At 37.0% G+C, this 15,489-nt stretch overlaps 1 protein-coding gene across 1 annotated transcript in view; it reads right to left on the reverse strand.

Annotated features, from left to right (window-relative positions):
- LOC107102721 (CUB and sushi domain-containing protein 3-like) overlaps positions 1 to 14,964 on the reverse strand; it is a gene marked incomplete at its 3' end in the record, with an annotated part of 164,716 nt that extends 149,752 nt beyond the window's left edge. The window contains exons 1-2 of the mRNA XM_015402128.1: positions 14,943 to 14,964; positions 13,001 to 13,223 (exon numbers count right to left, since the gene is read on the reverse strand). Coding sequence (XP_015257614.1) covers positions 13,001 to 13,223; positions 14,943 to 14,964 — 245 coding nt within the window. The remainder of the gene's footprint in view (positions 1 to 13,000; positions 13,224 to 14,942) is intronic.
- Positions 14,965 to 15,489: the final 525 nt, after the last annotated feature.

The following is a 15,489-nucleotide window of genomic DNA, read 5'->3' on the forward strand; positions in this document are numbered from 1 at the left end:
AATGAAACATTGCATCTTTACAAGAACCTTGAAAAAATGGAGGATAACAATGCAAAATACAGTTGCCTAAGTGCTACAATATTTTCTTTCCCTACATTTTCTATTATATCCATGATGTCAGTCTGGTTCATGCATCTATGTACTGTAAGAACACCAATGAAAGAATCAACTGTTACCAAACAGTTGCATGATAATAAGAACTGGCTGCCAAATTACAATGGAAAAGCAAAATGTTTATATAAACATATGACTCTATACAAGCCAGTCTTTGAAACAGAAAAAAAGAGTGCAAAGGCTACAATAATGAGAACATAGTCACAGTAAGGAAGCAGTAAAATAAAAGACATCATTACCCAAACTGTTTCCACTTCACTATCCTGTGCAGATAATTTCTACAGAATAATGAGCGATTTAACCAGACATTCTCAGGCATGAAGGATTTCACAAAAGGTAGACACATTACAATGTCAGAGGGATGGGTGGGGGGGCATCTCTGAGCAAACAGAATACACACATCAATGGGTAAACAGCCCATCCAGGTCCACCATGGTGATGTTTATTTTATAAACGGATTCATCATTTTTGTTTTCCGATCAGGGTAGGTAGAACAGCTTAAACAAGGCTCTTTTTCTCAACTATTTATTATACAGTTTATCTGAAAAATATAAAAAACACCAGATATCAACGACTATGGATTTGAAAGAAATGGAAAGAAAAAGAAAGGATTTTAGATGCCAAATAAATTATTTGCCAATCATGGCTGATTTTAGTTTTTATTAAAAAAAATTGATGTCAGCTAAAATGCCTCTTTCAGTGAATGTTTTAAGCATCCTTTGCTATACTTTGGACAAATTGCAGTGGTTTCATATTCGTTCTAATAAATGTCTTGTCTGATCTGTGTATTTTTTTAAGAGTCAGCATTTGTGAGTATTCAGTAAATTCCCAACAGTCATTTGTGATGACTGATTAATATTTTGAAACTGTGTTGCAAACGTGAGTAAAATGTTTAGATTAAAATGAACTGGCCTTGAAGTCTGGACTGTTTGTGAATGGAGTCAAAAACAACTAGCAATTCAGTTGATAATAGCGGCCCTAAGTTCAACTTTAGGACCTGCTTTCACGAGTTAGCTGGTTCACAACTCATAAGCCACCTTTAAGAAAAACACATTTGTTTTATTTATATCTTGTAGTAACAAATATTACAATAAACTAATAAATTACAATCCATCAGAAATCTGTTTTATTGTCTTTCCTCCTTATCAATTTGTTTCAGTTATTTTTTTAGTTCGCTTTTTTACCAAGACTTTCTACATCGATGTGATATTGACAAAAAAAAATCCAACAAAAACAAATTTTTTCAAGGAATAATTTACCATCTATTGCTTTTGTAAAGCTACATAAAATCCCAAATCAGTTTTCAAAAATCCACATGTTCATAGGAGAAATAAAACAACACCACAACATTCAAATCAGTCAACTACAAAGAAAACGTTAATTTGGAAGGCAACCGGAATTTCTTTCAGTTTGTTGAGGACATTTCAGCATCTATCAAGATGTCTTTGTCAATTCTGTTTCTTGCACCAGAGCAAACTCCAGTTGGAGTACTGATGCAGCATGCTCATATTCCAAGTCAGAAAGAAATCAATTAGTTATCCTATGTTCTTCTGGATTGTTGGCACCTTTTGTTGTGCATGGATTACAGTATGTGATTGGTCTTTTAAATCATAACAGGACGGCTTATATAACTTCTTGGAAATGAGCTCCTCCACTTTTTCAGTCTTCAAAAAAACTGCTTGTGGTTGCCATGACCCGGATGACTGAGCATGTCCATAGGCATTCTAATCAGTCTTCAAAGAACATCAAGTTCTTACATTTCATCTGTAACACAGGTGCAGAGCTAGAAGGGGGGCAGGCGTGTCCATGGCCACCTTTAGCCAATCATAGATCATCCCTGGTCGCTCCTACCTTTTACATTAACCGTACACTTAGAACAGAAATGCAGAATCTAATCAATGTACTAACATTAAATGTGTCAAATATAGAATTCATGGTATTTTTTTTTTTCAGGACTAGTGTTTGTGTTGCTAGAAGTGGCGACAAAACTTTGCATTGAAAAACCATTGTTTAATAAGCACATCATAAAGACTTATATGTGGGAAAGCCAACTTATATGATCCTTCTAGAACTTGAAGCTGACAGCATGGATGTATAAATGTTTGCATATATTTATTAGGAAGGGCTTCGGAAAAATCAAGTCAGAGAGATTTTGTGCTTCAAGCTTAGCTTTCTGTCACATAGCTATCTGGCTCAATCTGAGCCAGGTCCTCTCCATTTAAATCACATCAGTAACGACATTTTCTGAAAATGGAGCCTAGGTGGAAGTTCAACTGAATAAACTGAGTATTCGCCTTCATTCGCCTATGACCCAGCCCATCAGCTTTGAACGCCTCCACGAAAGCCAATCAGCATCCAAAGTTGTTCTTAAAAGGCCTCCGATCCGCAACTCGTCTTCTACCTAGTGTGCAGGCGGTGGTTGTCCCGTGTGACTTCATTCAGATGACCCTGTTTCAACCCACCTCCAGCAGCTAAAACTTCATCAGTTTCATTCCTTCTGACTCCCCGGTCCGGGAGAAGACTGCCATGTTGAGCCTGGTTCTGCCAGAGGTTTCTTCCCAATGGGGAGTTTATCATCTTCACTGTCGCTTCATGCTTGCTCATCATGGACAGGTTCTCTAAACCTGTGTTATCCAAACTGGACTTCCATCTTCCAGCTCTCTTTACTCCTGTTCATGCATATCTATCAGAATTCAGCGCTATGTTTCCTGCCAAAGTCTGAGCGCCAAAGACAAAGTAATTGTACCAATAAATTTTTTCTAATTGTCTTTTCTCTCCGTGTGAGTTTTTCAGATTGAAATGGCATTTGCAGCATATTATGACAAGGTACACCTTACATTTTAGTGGTGCATATTAAACACAAAAAATAAAGGCTTCTTTTAAGCATGTGGATTGTTAAAACTTACTTGCTACTACAAAAATGTGCCTGCATTTAGCCAGTGACATCTGCCTTTGTCCATCCCTGTTAGTGATGATATAGAGACAGGCCCTTCAGTCCCGCATTTCATTTCACACCACCTCAGTTTCATTTAAATGTATGAGAAATGTTTCATTTGACACAAAACCATTTCATAGTTCTAAACATATAGGCCAATCATCTGTCCCTCTCATGTGGAATAGCTTTTGTATTACTTTGAAATTATGTTCTGAATTTGACATGGTTCTTTTTTTATGAGTCAGTGAGAAAATTTCTTCTTTTTTCTTTAAAATAAAAGGTTGAATTCCAATTGTAAGTTTTTGCTTCCCTAGATATGTAAGAGTAAGATTTTTAAAAGCACAAGAAGAAGTGACAGAAGAAGGCAAAATCAGAGTGTGTTTGTGCTCAGGACTGACATAGTCAAACCTGCTAACTAGGACCAGGTGTGGATGGAAGAGCAACAGGCAAAGTCTCAAAGAAACAAAGCGAGAAACAAGAATGAATATAAAATGAAATGTACAGAATAAACTAAACATGAAAAAATAATAGGATCCCCTAAAGAAGAGCTTATACAGAAAAGAGCGACCATTACAAACATTAACTAAAACAGGAGTCTACAATGAGTTGGTCTGATTTTAAAGATTACTTTGAAAAAGAAAAAAAGATAAACAATAATAATTACTACAAAATAAGTTTACAGATCCCAAAATAAATAACTAAATCGCTGTTATTAACAAAATCTTTATCTCCTATGATAAATGTGATAGGAGTGGTGCTGTGTTGGTCAATTTTTAGAATTGTTTTCTGTTCTCTTTTAACCCAAGATTAGAAAACAAAACTCTTAAAACTATGTATTTAAATGATTTGAACAGGCAGAGTGTAATTTTGGAGAGTTGGTGGGAATTGTCCTAAATTTTACATTTTAAAATAAAAAGCACATCTTGAAATTAAAAAGCTTATGATCAGTCAAAAACAGTCAAAATCTGTCCTCTTCTCCTCAAAAACCAAGTCTTAGTTTATATCATGGAATTTCTTTCTAACAACTGTTATTGGATGATTACTGAAATGGATCAGCAGAAGAATGTATTTATCAAAAGCAACACAGATGTTTTCAATTTTGTAACAAAAACAATTGTGCATTTAACCACTGCAATATCCAAAAATATGAGTTGCTTGAAAACCTTTTTATTGAACATAACAATTAATCTGGCAGATTTTTAGCCAATCAGTTAAAGAGACACAAGGAGAAAACAAGAATTCAGTTAAAGACTCAGAAGGAAATATTACTCATGACCCTGAGTCAATCAAAAACACTTTTAGAGACTTCTATAAAAATCAATATACATCTCATAATAATCATACAGATGATGATATTGGTCTGTTTTTTAATAACATCACTAACAAAATTTCAACCTGAACAGGCAATGAATCTGGACTTATCCCTCTCAATGGGAGAGCTCAATGATGCTCTACAACACGTCGGTTGTGCAACACGTCGGTTGTCTGCGCTGTGGTCTTCCTGGTTTCTGTGCTCTGGGATGATTGCTGGTGGACTGGGTCTGAGGTTCTCTTTGCCCCCTCCATCCCTTGAGTTTACCCACAGTGACAGGACATTTTTTGTTTTCTACAGATACAGCAGATGACCGTATGTTTTCTTTTTCTTCTTCTCTCTCCTTCTTTTTTGTTTCTCTTCCCCGTCCCCCCTGTCAGGTTTGGCCTTACTCATCTTACTTCTGTAATACAAATAAATTTTAAATAAACAACCAAAGCAGTATTGTATGATCAAGGGAGGTGTTTCATCCAGACAAGCCTCCCTTGGCAAAGCAAGTGTTGGGCAGAGAGCAGCACTCAATTCTGCTGCCATAATACTGAACAGAGCAGGGGGGAAAAAAATAAAAAATAAATGTATTTTAATAATTAAGTAATAAATGCAGGCATCTCTTTAACTGCAAGGACATATTTAAGTCAGAAACTCTGTCTTATATGGACCATAGATTGAGCTGCAGTTAGTGTGGGTTTGTGCTTTCTCCTTCTACTTGAATGCCCACAGGTACTCTAGAGGATTAAAAGCATTCTTATGTCGTCGAATTCAGCTGAAAGTGCTGTATGATATTGAAAATATCTTGTCTATTCCCTAGTAGAAACATATATTTGAGATTTATTGAGCTAAATCTTCCTGTTGACAACCTGTTTTTAAGCATGTCCTTCAGAAATATTATACAACATAACATGAATCTCTTCAGAACCTAATGTGAGTCATCCTCTACAGTAAAGTATCAACAGTGATTCAGCTATTGAGTTGTTCCTGTTCATTGCCACTCTTTACTACACATTCTTTTTTGCAGTAACATGTCACCTCAGCCCACTTTTGTTACCCTAGAGCTCCAAACAAAACAAAATGTGGGGAAAATTATGTTGCACGGTCGGAGACGAACTGCTTTTATCACGAGGGAATCATCCGATATATGCATTTAGTAAAAAAGCTTTGACAAGTTGGAAATCTGTGCAATCATTTCTATTTACCTCTGATCATTATATTGTAACTGATTCAACAATATTATGATATCATAGGATAACTAACTAAATATTTGCCTATTTGTATAGGAAACATTGATTGCTACTATATTGCAAACACATTTTATTTATTACAAGTCTGCCAGTTCCTGCGGCTGAGAAACATCACCTTAGCATGATACTGCTACCACCATGCTTCATTGTAAGAAAGGTTTCCAATAAACATGATGCCTGTAGTTCACATAAAAACATTCCATCTTTGTCCTTACACATCTAACACATAACATGTCTTCTTTGTGTGAGAGTCCTTTCTGTGTGTTTTGGCAAACTCTAGGCAACCAACTCTAGATGTAGTTACTCAAGGTGTTTTTAACTAAGGAGTGGTTTTCATCTGGACTTTCTTCTACACGAAAGAGTGTTAGATTGCTGCAGAGGTTATTGTCCCTCCGGAAGGTTCTTCTCTCTCCACAGAGGATCGCTGGAACTTTAACAGAGTGACAACGGGGTTCTTGGTTACCTCCCTGATGGTCAGCCAGCTCTTGGAAAAATCCTGGTGATTCCAACCCTCCTCCATTTATGGAAGATTGAGGTAACTATGTTTAATGGGGCCTTCAAAGCAGCAGTAATGTTTCTATATCTTTCACCAGATTTGTGCCTTTAAGCAATCCTGTCTCAGAAGTCTGCAGACAATCGCTTTTCTCTTCATGCAAAGTGTTTCTGACATGCACTGTTAACTGTGGGATCTTATGTAGACAGGTGTGTGCCTTCTCTAATCATGTCCAGTTAACTGAATTTACTACAGATGAGCTCCATTTAAGCTGTAGATATATTGTAAGGTTGATCGGTTGAAACATTGTAGACCTCAGCTACATTTTCAGCTTCATGGTAAAGGCTGTATGAACTCAAATTCGATTTCTTAGTTATCTATTTGTATTAAATTTATTAAACACTTTTTAAAATTACAATTGTGGTTATTTCCTTCCCTTAAAAGCCTATTTTGTGGTTGCCGTGGCTTAGATGACTGAGAATTTACACAGGCGTATTGGGTATTGTATGTAGAATTTCGAGGAAAGATTTTCATTCAATAAGAGTTGATACAAGGCTGTATCATAACTAAATGTGCAAAATGTGGAGCAGTGTGAATACTTTCTGGATGCCCTTTATTAGCTGCAAAGTAATTGTGTATCTGATAAATATGCAGATACACACAATGGTTAAAATCTAATGAAAAAAATAGGGATAACATACTTGTAAAAATTAAAATATACAGTTCCTGTTACGTGTTAAAGAAAACATAATCAAAAAATCTAAAATCAGTATAAAAGATTTTATGAAACGCGCAAATGGTATATGATTATTTATGCATAAAGATACCACATGCTATTTGTATAATAAACTGAAACTGCTGCTTGGAGGAAGGGTCCGAAATCACTCCCATGGGCATCCTGGGTGTGTCGGTTTGTCACTGAAAGAACCCTCCCATTTTATGCATGGGGTGGGAGACCTTGTCCAACATCTGCTCTAATTGCTCAAGTTTTTCTGCTTCCTTTTACCTGCAGTGGGTCCAGGGGGAGGTCCTGGGACAACCTGGACTTCCTGATGAGGTTATCTAAATGCCTCCTCTCAGCTGTAGATAAGCTGCTGCTCCAACAAACTAATCAGCAGAAAATGGTAAATGCCACCAGAGAGTCTAAAAAAAAAAAGGTCTTCAGTAGTCTCCCCTGCATTCATAATTGGTAAATAGAGTCTTTTTGTGTGTATGTTTACCATAGCCTAATACACTAGGTATTCCAAGGCGCTCTACTCCAAAATTTTGAATTTAATTTAATTTGAAGAATAAAGTCATAGTTAAAAGAAAGCCATAAGAAAATCAATGGACTTATATATCGGCCCATATAGGAAACATTGCAAACACATAGAGGAAGTTGGAAAAATAAACAGTATGCAATTAAATGTTTGGGTTGGATATCATTTAGGGATTCCTTTTGGTAGAAATTAAGGAAGGTTATCACCTCTTGTGAGCTGGATAAAATAAAATCCTGATAGTTAGACAAAAGGGCAGGAAGAGCTATACTGAGCGAACCATCTGTGTGAAGACATTTTCAAAGCTTCCTGGATGGGAAATGAAACATCTTCAAACTTGGAAACAAAGTCTAGTAGATTGTTTTTAATTTTCTTTTTTTTGTTGGAATGACTATGATCTGGATGACTGAGAATCTTAACCAGAGTGTGGAGCGTAAAGCACAGACTCTGAGCTTAGTGCGCGCAAAGACACATTTCTGCACAAGCATAGCTGGAAGAGCAGAGTTTGTCAGAGCTGATCATTCTGAAAAAAAGGAAGCTTATTAAGACATATGTGGTTAAAAAGTTGGCTGTGTGCTGACAAAACAACTTCGGAATTTGGGGTACATTAAGACACATGTTCAACCTACCCAGTGTCAAAATGATTCCTGCCATAACAATGGAGTGGCCAAGCAGCTGCTGTTTTATCACCACCCTATTTTGAAATCCAAAAGCCTTCTGTTTTTATATAGCACTCTTTCTCCCTTTCATCCTTGTTCACACACATGCGCATAGACACAGCACATTTAAAGATAAAGAGAAGGGCACATTCATACTATTGGTGTAGAGGTCCATTTAGACCCCAGGTACTTTGTTTTATGAAGTAACATCAGCTAAGAATGCAGATTAAGGTTATCACAGGCTTTTGTTATCTTTAAAGGAAGTAGCCAGGAGGTGGTTCTGGTTCCTTTCTTATTCTGCATTAACCTGCTGCTGCAAGGAAGACCCAAGTAAGGATCTGCACGAAGCCGGCCCTGTTATTTTCACTGACTTTTGTGTGGAGTAGGGGGAAGCTCATGCAGGTGGAGAGGACATGACTCTTTTGACTTTACTTAAACCAATACAGAGTTGTTGTTTTCAACTCAACCCAGACTGCAAACAATTACATCTCCATCTCTCCCTCCATCTTCCACTGAGCATTCTCTGCAGGATGCTCCCGGAAGTTGTTAGCAGAAACCATTAACAATGGCGGCACCCAATGTTCTCACTGGGAAATTGTCTATAAATGTTTTGACGAAGGGAAAACATGTTTGTCCCAGTCTTAATGTATTATCTATTGCATTTTTTCATACTTAAGTGTTATGGAATATCAAACAAATGTAAATGCTCGTCCAAAACAATGCAAGATCTATGGGCAACAAGTCTGTCAGAGGGCTACATGTTTTAAATTAAAGTTTTTATCATTAAGAGAAATAAAACACTGGTGATCCCCACTAAAACCAATTCAATCCACTCAACTACTGTATTAAACCAGTAAGAAAATAAATGTCATTGTAACTCTTAACATTTGCGTTTAAGTATGTTTTTGCAGATATTATTAATGGAATCTATAATCAGGAAAGTTCTCCTGTAGTGGTCTGTTTTGTTCTGGAAAAGGCTTTGAGAGGACACTCTGTTGTTGTTCAACAGTGTTCTGAAGAGGATGCTAAAGGGGTTTCCCCAATGCTCTTCAATTTATTAAGAATTTTTCTTTGTAAAATCATTTTCAGAGGTTCCAGAGGAGTTCCCAGAACAGAACTGGCCTTTGTTATTAGCTTTTCATGACTCTTTTTGTCATTGGATCTGATGCCACTAGCCCAACAAGCGATGGCACAAGTTCACGCTCTTCACAACAGAATCTGAGAAGGTATGTAGCATCTTGCTACAAATACTAAAGGTGCTATACTTCCTCAGTGAGTACAGTCTGTTCTGTTTCTTCTTGTGAATGACTTACAGTTAATAGATTAAGTTGCAGTTTACTAGTGCTGTACATAACTCCAAATTTATCTATAAAGCACTTTCATCACCCAACAGGACCAAAGTGCTATACACAGCAAGAAAATACAAATAATCAATCATAGAAACAATAAATAAAGTGGTGTATAAAATAAGTGATAAAATAATAAGCAATAATAAAATAATAAAAGAAACACAGTAAGACTAAGTCAATATCTCAGATTCTGTATAAAAGCCAAGGAAAGGAAATGGGTCTTAAGACAAGATTTAAAATCAAGAAGTAAAGAGGCTTGTCTAATGGCCAAGAGGAGGTCATTCAACAGCTTAAGGGCGGCAACAGAAAAAGCATGGTCTCCTCTGAACTGGAGTAAACAACTGAAGCTGAAAAATATTGAGTACTTTATAAGGAAATTTCCTGAATGACACATAATTAGCTTCTTCCTAACTCTTCTGAAATCTACAATAATCTCCCTTGATTTTGTGAAATTCGTAAAATTATTTTTTTCTACATCATGCTATTAGCCAGCTCACTGTACTCACCCTCTTGCCTCTTTCTGATTAACAAAGGTTCCAGGTATATCTAAAGATGACAGGAATGTGTATTTTTAGTAAAAGTCAGAGGTGTACAAAGGAAGAAATAGTGAAAGAGAAATGTCCCTTTTCATGCTTCTCTGCTGCCGACTACCTGATTGGACACCTGACCCTTCAGTCTCACAAACTGTGGTGTGTCTTTCAGGTTCATATGATTGATGAGGTCTTCATTTTGTCTTACCATGAGTACCCCTCTAAGTCAAGAGTATTGAAAATTGTCCAAAAGTGGAAGGTACAATAAAATAAAAACTATTTTACTAAATCTTTTAACGTGAGCATTTAATCCTTAGGGTTAGGATTTATTCTTTCCATCTCAAATAAAAAGACAATATAAATATCTTGCTTGGAAGTTAGTAAGGAATCAAAATAAATACAAATAAAAAAATTTTTATTATAAACCTGCATCTATAAAACTGGAGTTCCTTATAATTTGATTATTAGTCCCTTATAATCAGATTAAAATTTGATGAACTGGGAATAAAATACAGAACAAAATTTGTAGTTATACTGAATTAATTAATTTCATTTTTTTTTATCAAGAAACCTTAATTTGATGAGCTCCAATAGCTCAGTGTTTTAAAACAGCTGATACCAGGCTGTTCTCTACATACAGTCTGTTCCTCAGCCTCGTTTTGGTGAACTCAAACATATAAGAAAAACATATAGTGTGGCGGACCACTAGGGGGCTCCACTCTCACTCAGTGGAGAGGTTACAGTTATGTTTGTTAGGATGTGTATATATATGGATTTTCTGTACAGTTGCTCTCAGTTGGAGTAGAGTAAAGAACTGTTTACCTGCCTGCTTTGTGTCGTCATCTTCACTCCTCCACAATAGGAACAAAAATGTTTGGCTGATAAAGGCATGTTAAATTTTTCATTTGGGTCCTTAGAAAGTAAAACCTATCTAGCCCTGTTTTATTGTAATACCTAAGAAATCAAATATTGTAATGCACTCCCAGACCACTAGGGGTACGCGTACCCCCAGTTGGGAATCGCTGCTTTAGATCATTGTCCTGCTTCAGAACCCAATTTAGTTTCAGCTCGATTTCTTAAACAGTAGACAGCAGAACCCATGGGTCAGTTTATGACAGCAAGTCTTTATTCTGAAGTAGCACAACAACCCCAGACCATCACACTACAACCATCCAGACTAAGCCTTATTTGGGTGAATATGAAAAGCTTCTTGGTCAGATATGGGGTCCTATCCAGATGAAGTGGCTCCAAAACTAACACCAATTGAAACTTGTTAGCAGAGTGGATACGTTTGAAGGCGCACCATGGTGTCCCCTTCAGGATACCTCTAACCACACCAATGGCTACACTGCATGTTAAAGATTGGCCCACATTCATATTGCAAACAATACAATGCTTAAACAACTACAACAGCTGCCTTTAGAATTTCAGTTCTGTTTTAGAATCTATGTTTCAGAAACTATTGAATTTTCTTTACTTGTGTGGCAGCGTTAGCACACCATCCACTGAAATAGCAATAAATGGTGTCCTAGTGCAGCTCCAATTACTGGGAGGAACACTATATATCTCTGGTTCTCTCAGTAGGTAACCGCTAGATTCATGAAAGCCATTTATGTGAGTAGACCATCCAGCATTCCTTGTTTTGAAATCCTGATACTGAAATCTCTCCCTGCCTGTCTTGCCCTTGTTGGATACCATTGTTAGCTTCGGGCCTCTGGACACTGACCTCCTGCCCTGTCTCTTGACCCACTTTTTCTTTTTTGCCTCTGTCCCTCTGGAAACTCTACCTGCTTAGTGCACCTTGTGTTACCAACTCTCTCGTCTCAATCCCAGATCCCTCTTGATCAGCGCTTCTGCAAACCTCTGCCGTGTGGATTGCTTCCTACAGGGCAGAGGTTTACCTACAAACTGACTACAACTTTCCTTTAGCTTGTGTAGCACCATCAGGATTTGGATCAGTGAAACAGTGATCTGATTCATCGAAATGGATCTGCTGGGATCTATCTTAAAAGCCAGTGGAATCTGCCGGCATCTGAGAGAGTTACTGGCTTTCCTTTTTTGCATGGTCAACATCACTGAGTTGTTCTCTGGCACTAACCGGCCCTCCTCCCCATAGTGATTCCAGTTCCAAGCAGTTCCTGTTCCAGTAACACCAGTTTAGTTATTAATAAACAGTTTTGTTATGTGTATTCCTTTGTGTCAGTTAAATTATCAGGTCTCCAGATTTTGTCCAGCCATTACAGGTTCATTATTTTATTTATTTATTTATTTTGCTGTATCATTAGACAAAAGCACACAATTTCCTAAAGACAAATACCCAAAGTCACCATGACAATGCAATGACCCAAAAATCCCACAGCACCAAATGTCAGGCTTTTATACAAACCTAGAAAGCACACTGAGTAAACAGTTGTTTGCCTATCCAGTAACCAAAGGAAAGAGAGCAATTTTTCAGTGTTTGATGTTCACATTTTCCCCCACCTTTGTCTCCTCCTGTGAGATATTAGAACAAAGGGTGGTTGCAACAGAGTTTGATCCATCCATCACTGAAACCAAACCAGCACGCTTATTTAGTAATAACACAGGGGAAGGTGTTGCTTTAAGTGTCCTGGCTGATAGGAGTCTTTGGTTTGGAATCAAAAGACATGTGCTTTATAAAAGAGATGCCTTTAGCTTTTATTCATGCTATTGTTCCAGTCACATTTACTACATATACCACTTCTCACACTCAGCACAGCACAGAAAAAACTGGAGTCAACATACGCCGTTTCAGGAGTCTCTTTGGTGTAGGTTGAAAGGCATAAACTAAAATATAGTATGTTCATTTCAAATGTGAAATATGAAAGTATTCATGGGTTTTTTAGGAGGCAGCTCAATCTACAGCAAACTCTGTCAGAGGAGAACTGACGCACAATAGTCGTCTCACTGAGCACGCCTGACTCGCCTGACACCTTCCTGACAAGAATAAACAGTCTCTGTCATGTGTACATTAAGGTTGACCTTTCCATCTGAAGTGATCACTGAAGAGTTTTCTTCCTCACATCTCTGCAATCCCTGCCTCCCAGACTTCAAATGTTACATTCAAGATGCTTTCCTTCAGGGATGCTTCCTTACCTCGTTCTGAAGTTAGCTGGTTGTGGATGCCCGTCATATAAAGATAAAAAGTCATATTCCTCCTCAACGGCGAAAGATTGAAAAACTATATGAATCCTGTTCCCCTTCTCGGCAACAATCACCCAGGTACAGTTTGCTCCATTTGGATATCCATAAGGAAATCCTGGGCTTTCTATAGTCCCATTCCATCCTTTTAGTGTGCCACCACAAGTATGGATAAAACCTGGAGAGAAAGAGAAAACATTAGGTTATTACTGTATAATAACAACAGATTCAACACATTACCTTTCTTTAATTAAACGGCCTGTTATATAAAAAAAAAATGCATCAATTTTTACATGCATTGTAAAACAAGGTTTCATTCAGCCAATTGCCTACACCATGTAAAGTTCAGGTGCAATATTTCTTCAACCAGGAGCAAATTAATCACAAAATCCACACTGCTCTCAGCTGGCAGAAGCTGTGAGGAGAATCTGGCAACCAGTTGAGAGCCAGCCAAGTTTTGTATTTCCACTTACATTCTCTTCTCTCCCTTCAAATTAAAAAGGAAAAAGACGGAACACCTGCTGGTGTGATAATGTGAGAAAGATGCATAATTATAGATATTTTTTTCTACTGTACTTTATAAAACAAAAGGGTCTAGATAAATTATTTCAACTCTTTTTTTTCTGCGGGATATCTGAAAGCTCCAGAGAGATGCAACAAACTGGGCTTTTCAATTTGCTTCCAGAAGCTGTTAACACTTCGCCTACCAGACTCGGGGCTTCTCTGCACCTTTAATGCACTAGCTTGCTGAAAATCAATAACCTCATACGCATTAGGTTGGACATTATACAATCACTGTCAAACTTCACTAATCTGAGTGCTTGGCTAACCAGTTGGAGAATGATGGAAATGTGCACAAGTGTTAAGCAACCTAAATACATGAACACATATGTCTACAGTGTCTCTATTAATTTTCTTTTGCTAATAGAACTTCAAATTTAGTGTCTAAACATAATTTTTGAAATGTCTCAAAAAATGAAAATTTGATGAGCATTTTTTCGTTTAATCCTTTTGAGTTAGTACTTTATAAAACAGCCTAATTGCAGCCCCAGTGCATCTAGAGACAGCCTTTAACAGGTAGTCTTCCAGGACTGCTCTGTATTTAACTCCATTTATTTCCCCATCAGCTCTGATCAGCATTCCTGTTGCTGATAAAGAGAACATGGGTACATCATGATGCTACTATCAGCATGCTCCCCTTTTGGAATGTTGTGTTCAGGGTGACATTCAGAGTTATATTTTTACCACAGAGCATTTTACAAGCTTTTAGCAGACTTCAGGATTTTTAAGCTTTACTGATTTTATAGCTTTTAGTCTTATTGATAGTTTTCCTTTCAACAGATTATTTCTTCTTAGCTGCAGATATTTGCAGTTTTTTGAGTTAGCTTCAGGGTTCTTTGCTACATCTCTGACTAATGCCACTTCTCGATTTTCAGATGAACTGCCAAATTGGCAAGTGTTGCCAAGTAGTTGTATGTTTGGAACATTGCCATTAAACCTAATAATATTTCAAATATGTCCAGAAATATCTCCTCCTCTTTCTATTTGGGGTGTCCCCTAGTTTCTATGATTTTGTATGTTTTGTAATTACCTCCCTATACCTTCTTACAATTGAAACAGTGACATCAGAAATCATTGATTAAGTGACCCCTGAAGTTATTAGTTGCACTGACTGTTAATTATCAAAAATTATCAGGAATCAAATAAAAAGTGGTTAGGGTAAAAATACTAATACACACAAACATAAAATTAAATGAATATTTTTTCCATCCACTGCACAATTATTAATTATTTTGAAAATTCAAATGAGTCACAGAGACATTTGTGTTTGTAAACTAACCAAATGTGGAAAAAGATAAGAACAGTTTTGCTAGGAAATATCTCTCAAAAATCCTACTTCCCTCAACTTCCACATCCATTATACTGACACATTAAGCCAAACAATACACTGACATGCTCCCATAGACACAGCGTCAAAGTGCAAAAACTGTGCACTGTTTTTTATCTAAGTCTATCTTGCATGTTGTCTCATGAAATCCAAGCTTAATTAAGATGCATGGGTTCGCCGGCACAATTTTCTCCTTGTGTAATTAGCTTTTCACACATGGAAGGTTAAAGATGTTTTGCTTAGAGTTGGCCAAACACACACACACTGTAGTATGGGGGGGTTGGAATCACTGATCACTTCGCTGTTATGCAACTAAAACTGTCACTAACTTGACAGATGGTAGCATAAACATGAAAACGTGCATTCTGCTAATTGATAACAATAAATATTATTAATCTTTGTTAATATGGGATAAACTTAGTACGGGAATTTGACTAGCTGTTCAATTAAACCTTTATTAAGAGTTGTTTTTTTTCTTTCTTTCCTTTAAAAACTAAAACAAAATTCACATGTGACCCCTGTGAGTCAAGCTATTACAAGATTGACTCACAGGGGT

Source organism: Cyprinodon variegatus, unplaced genomic scaffold (assembly GCF_000732505.1).
Source record: "Cyprinodon variegatus isolate N-32 unplaced genomic scaffold, C_variegatus-1.0 Scaffold1304, whole genome shotgun sequence".
Classification (NCBI taxonomy): Eukaryota; Metazoa; Chordata; class Actinopteri; order Cyprinodontiformes; family Cyprinodontidae; genus Cyprinodon; species Cyprinodon variegatus.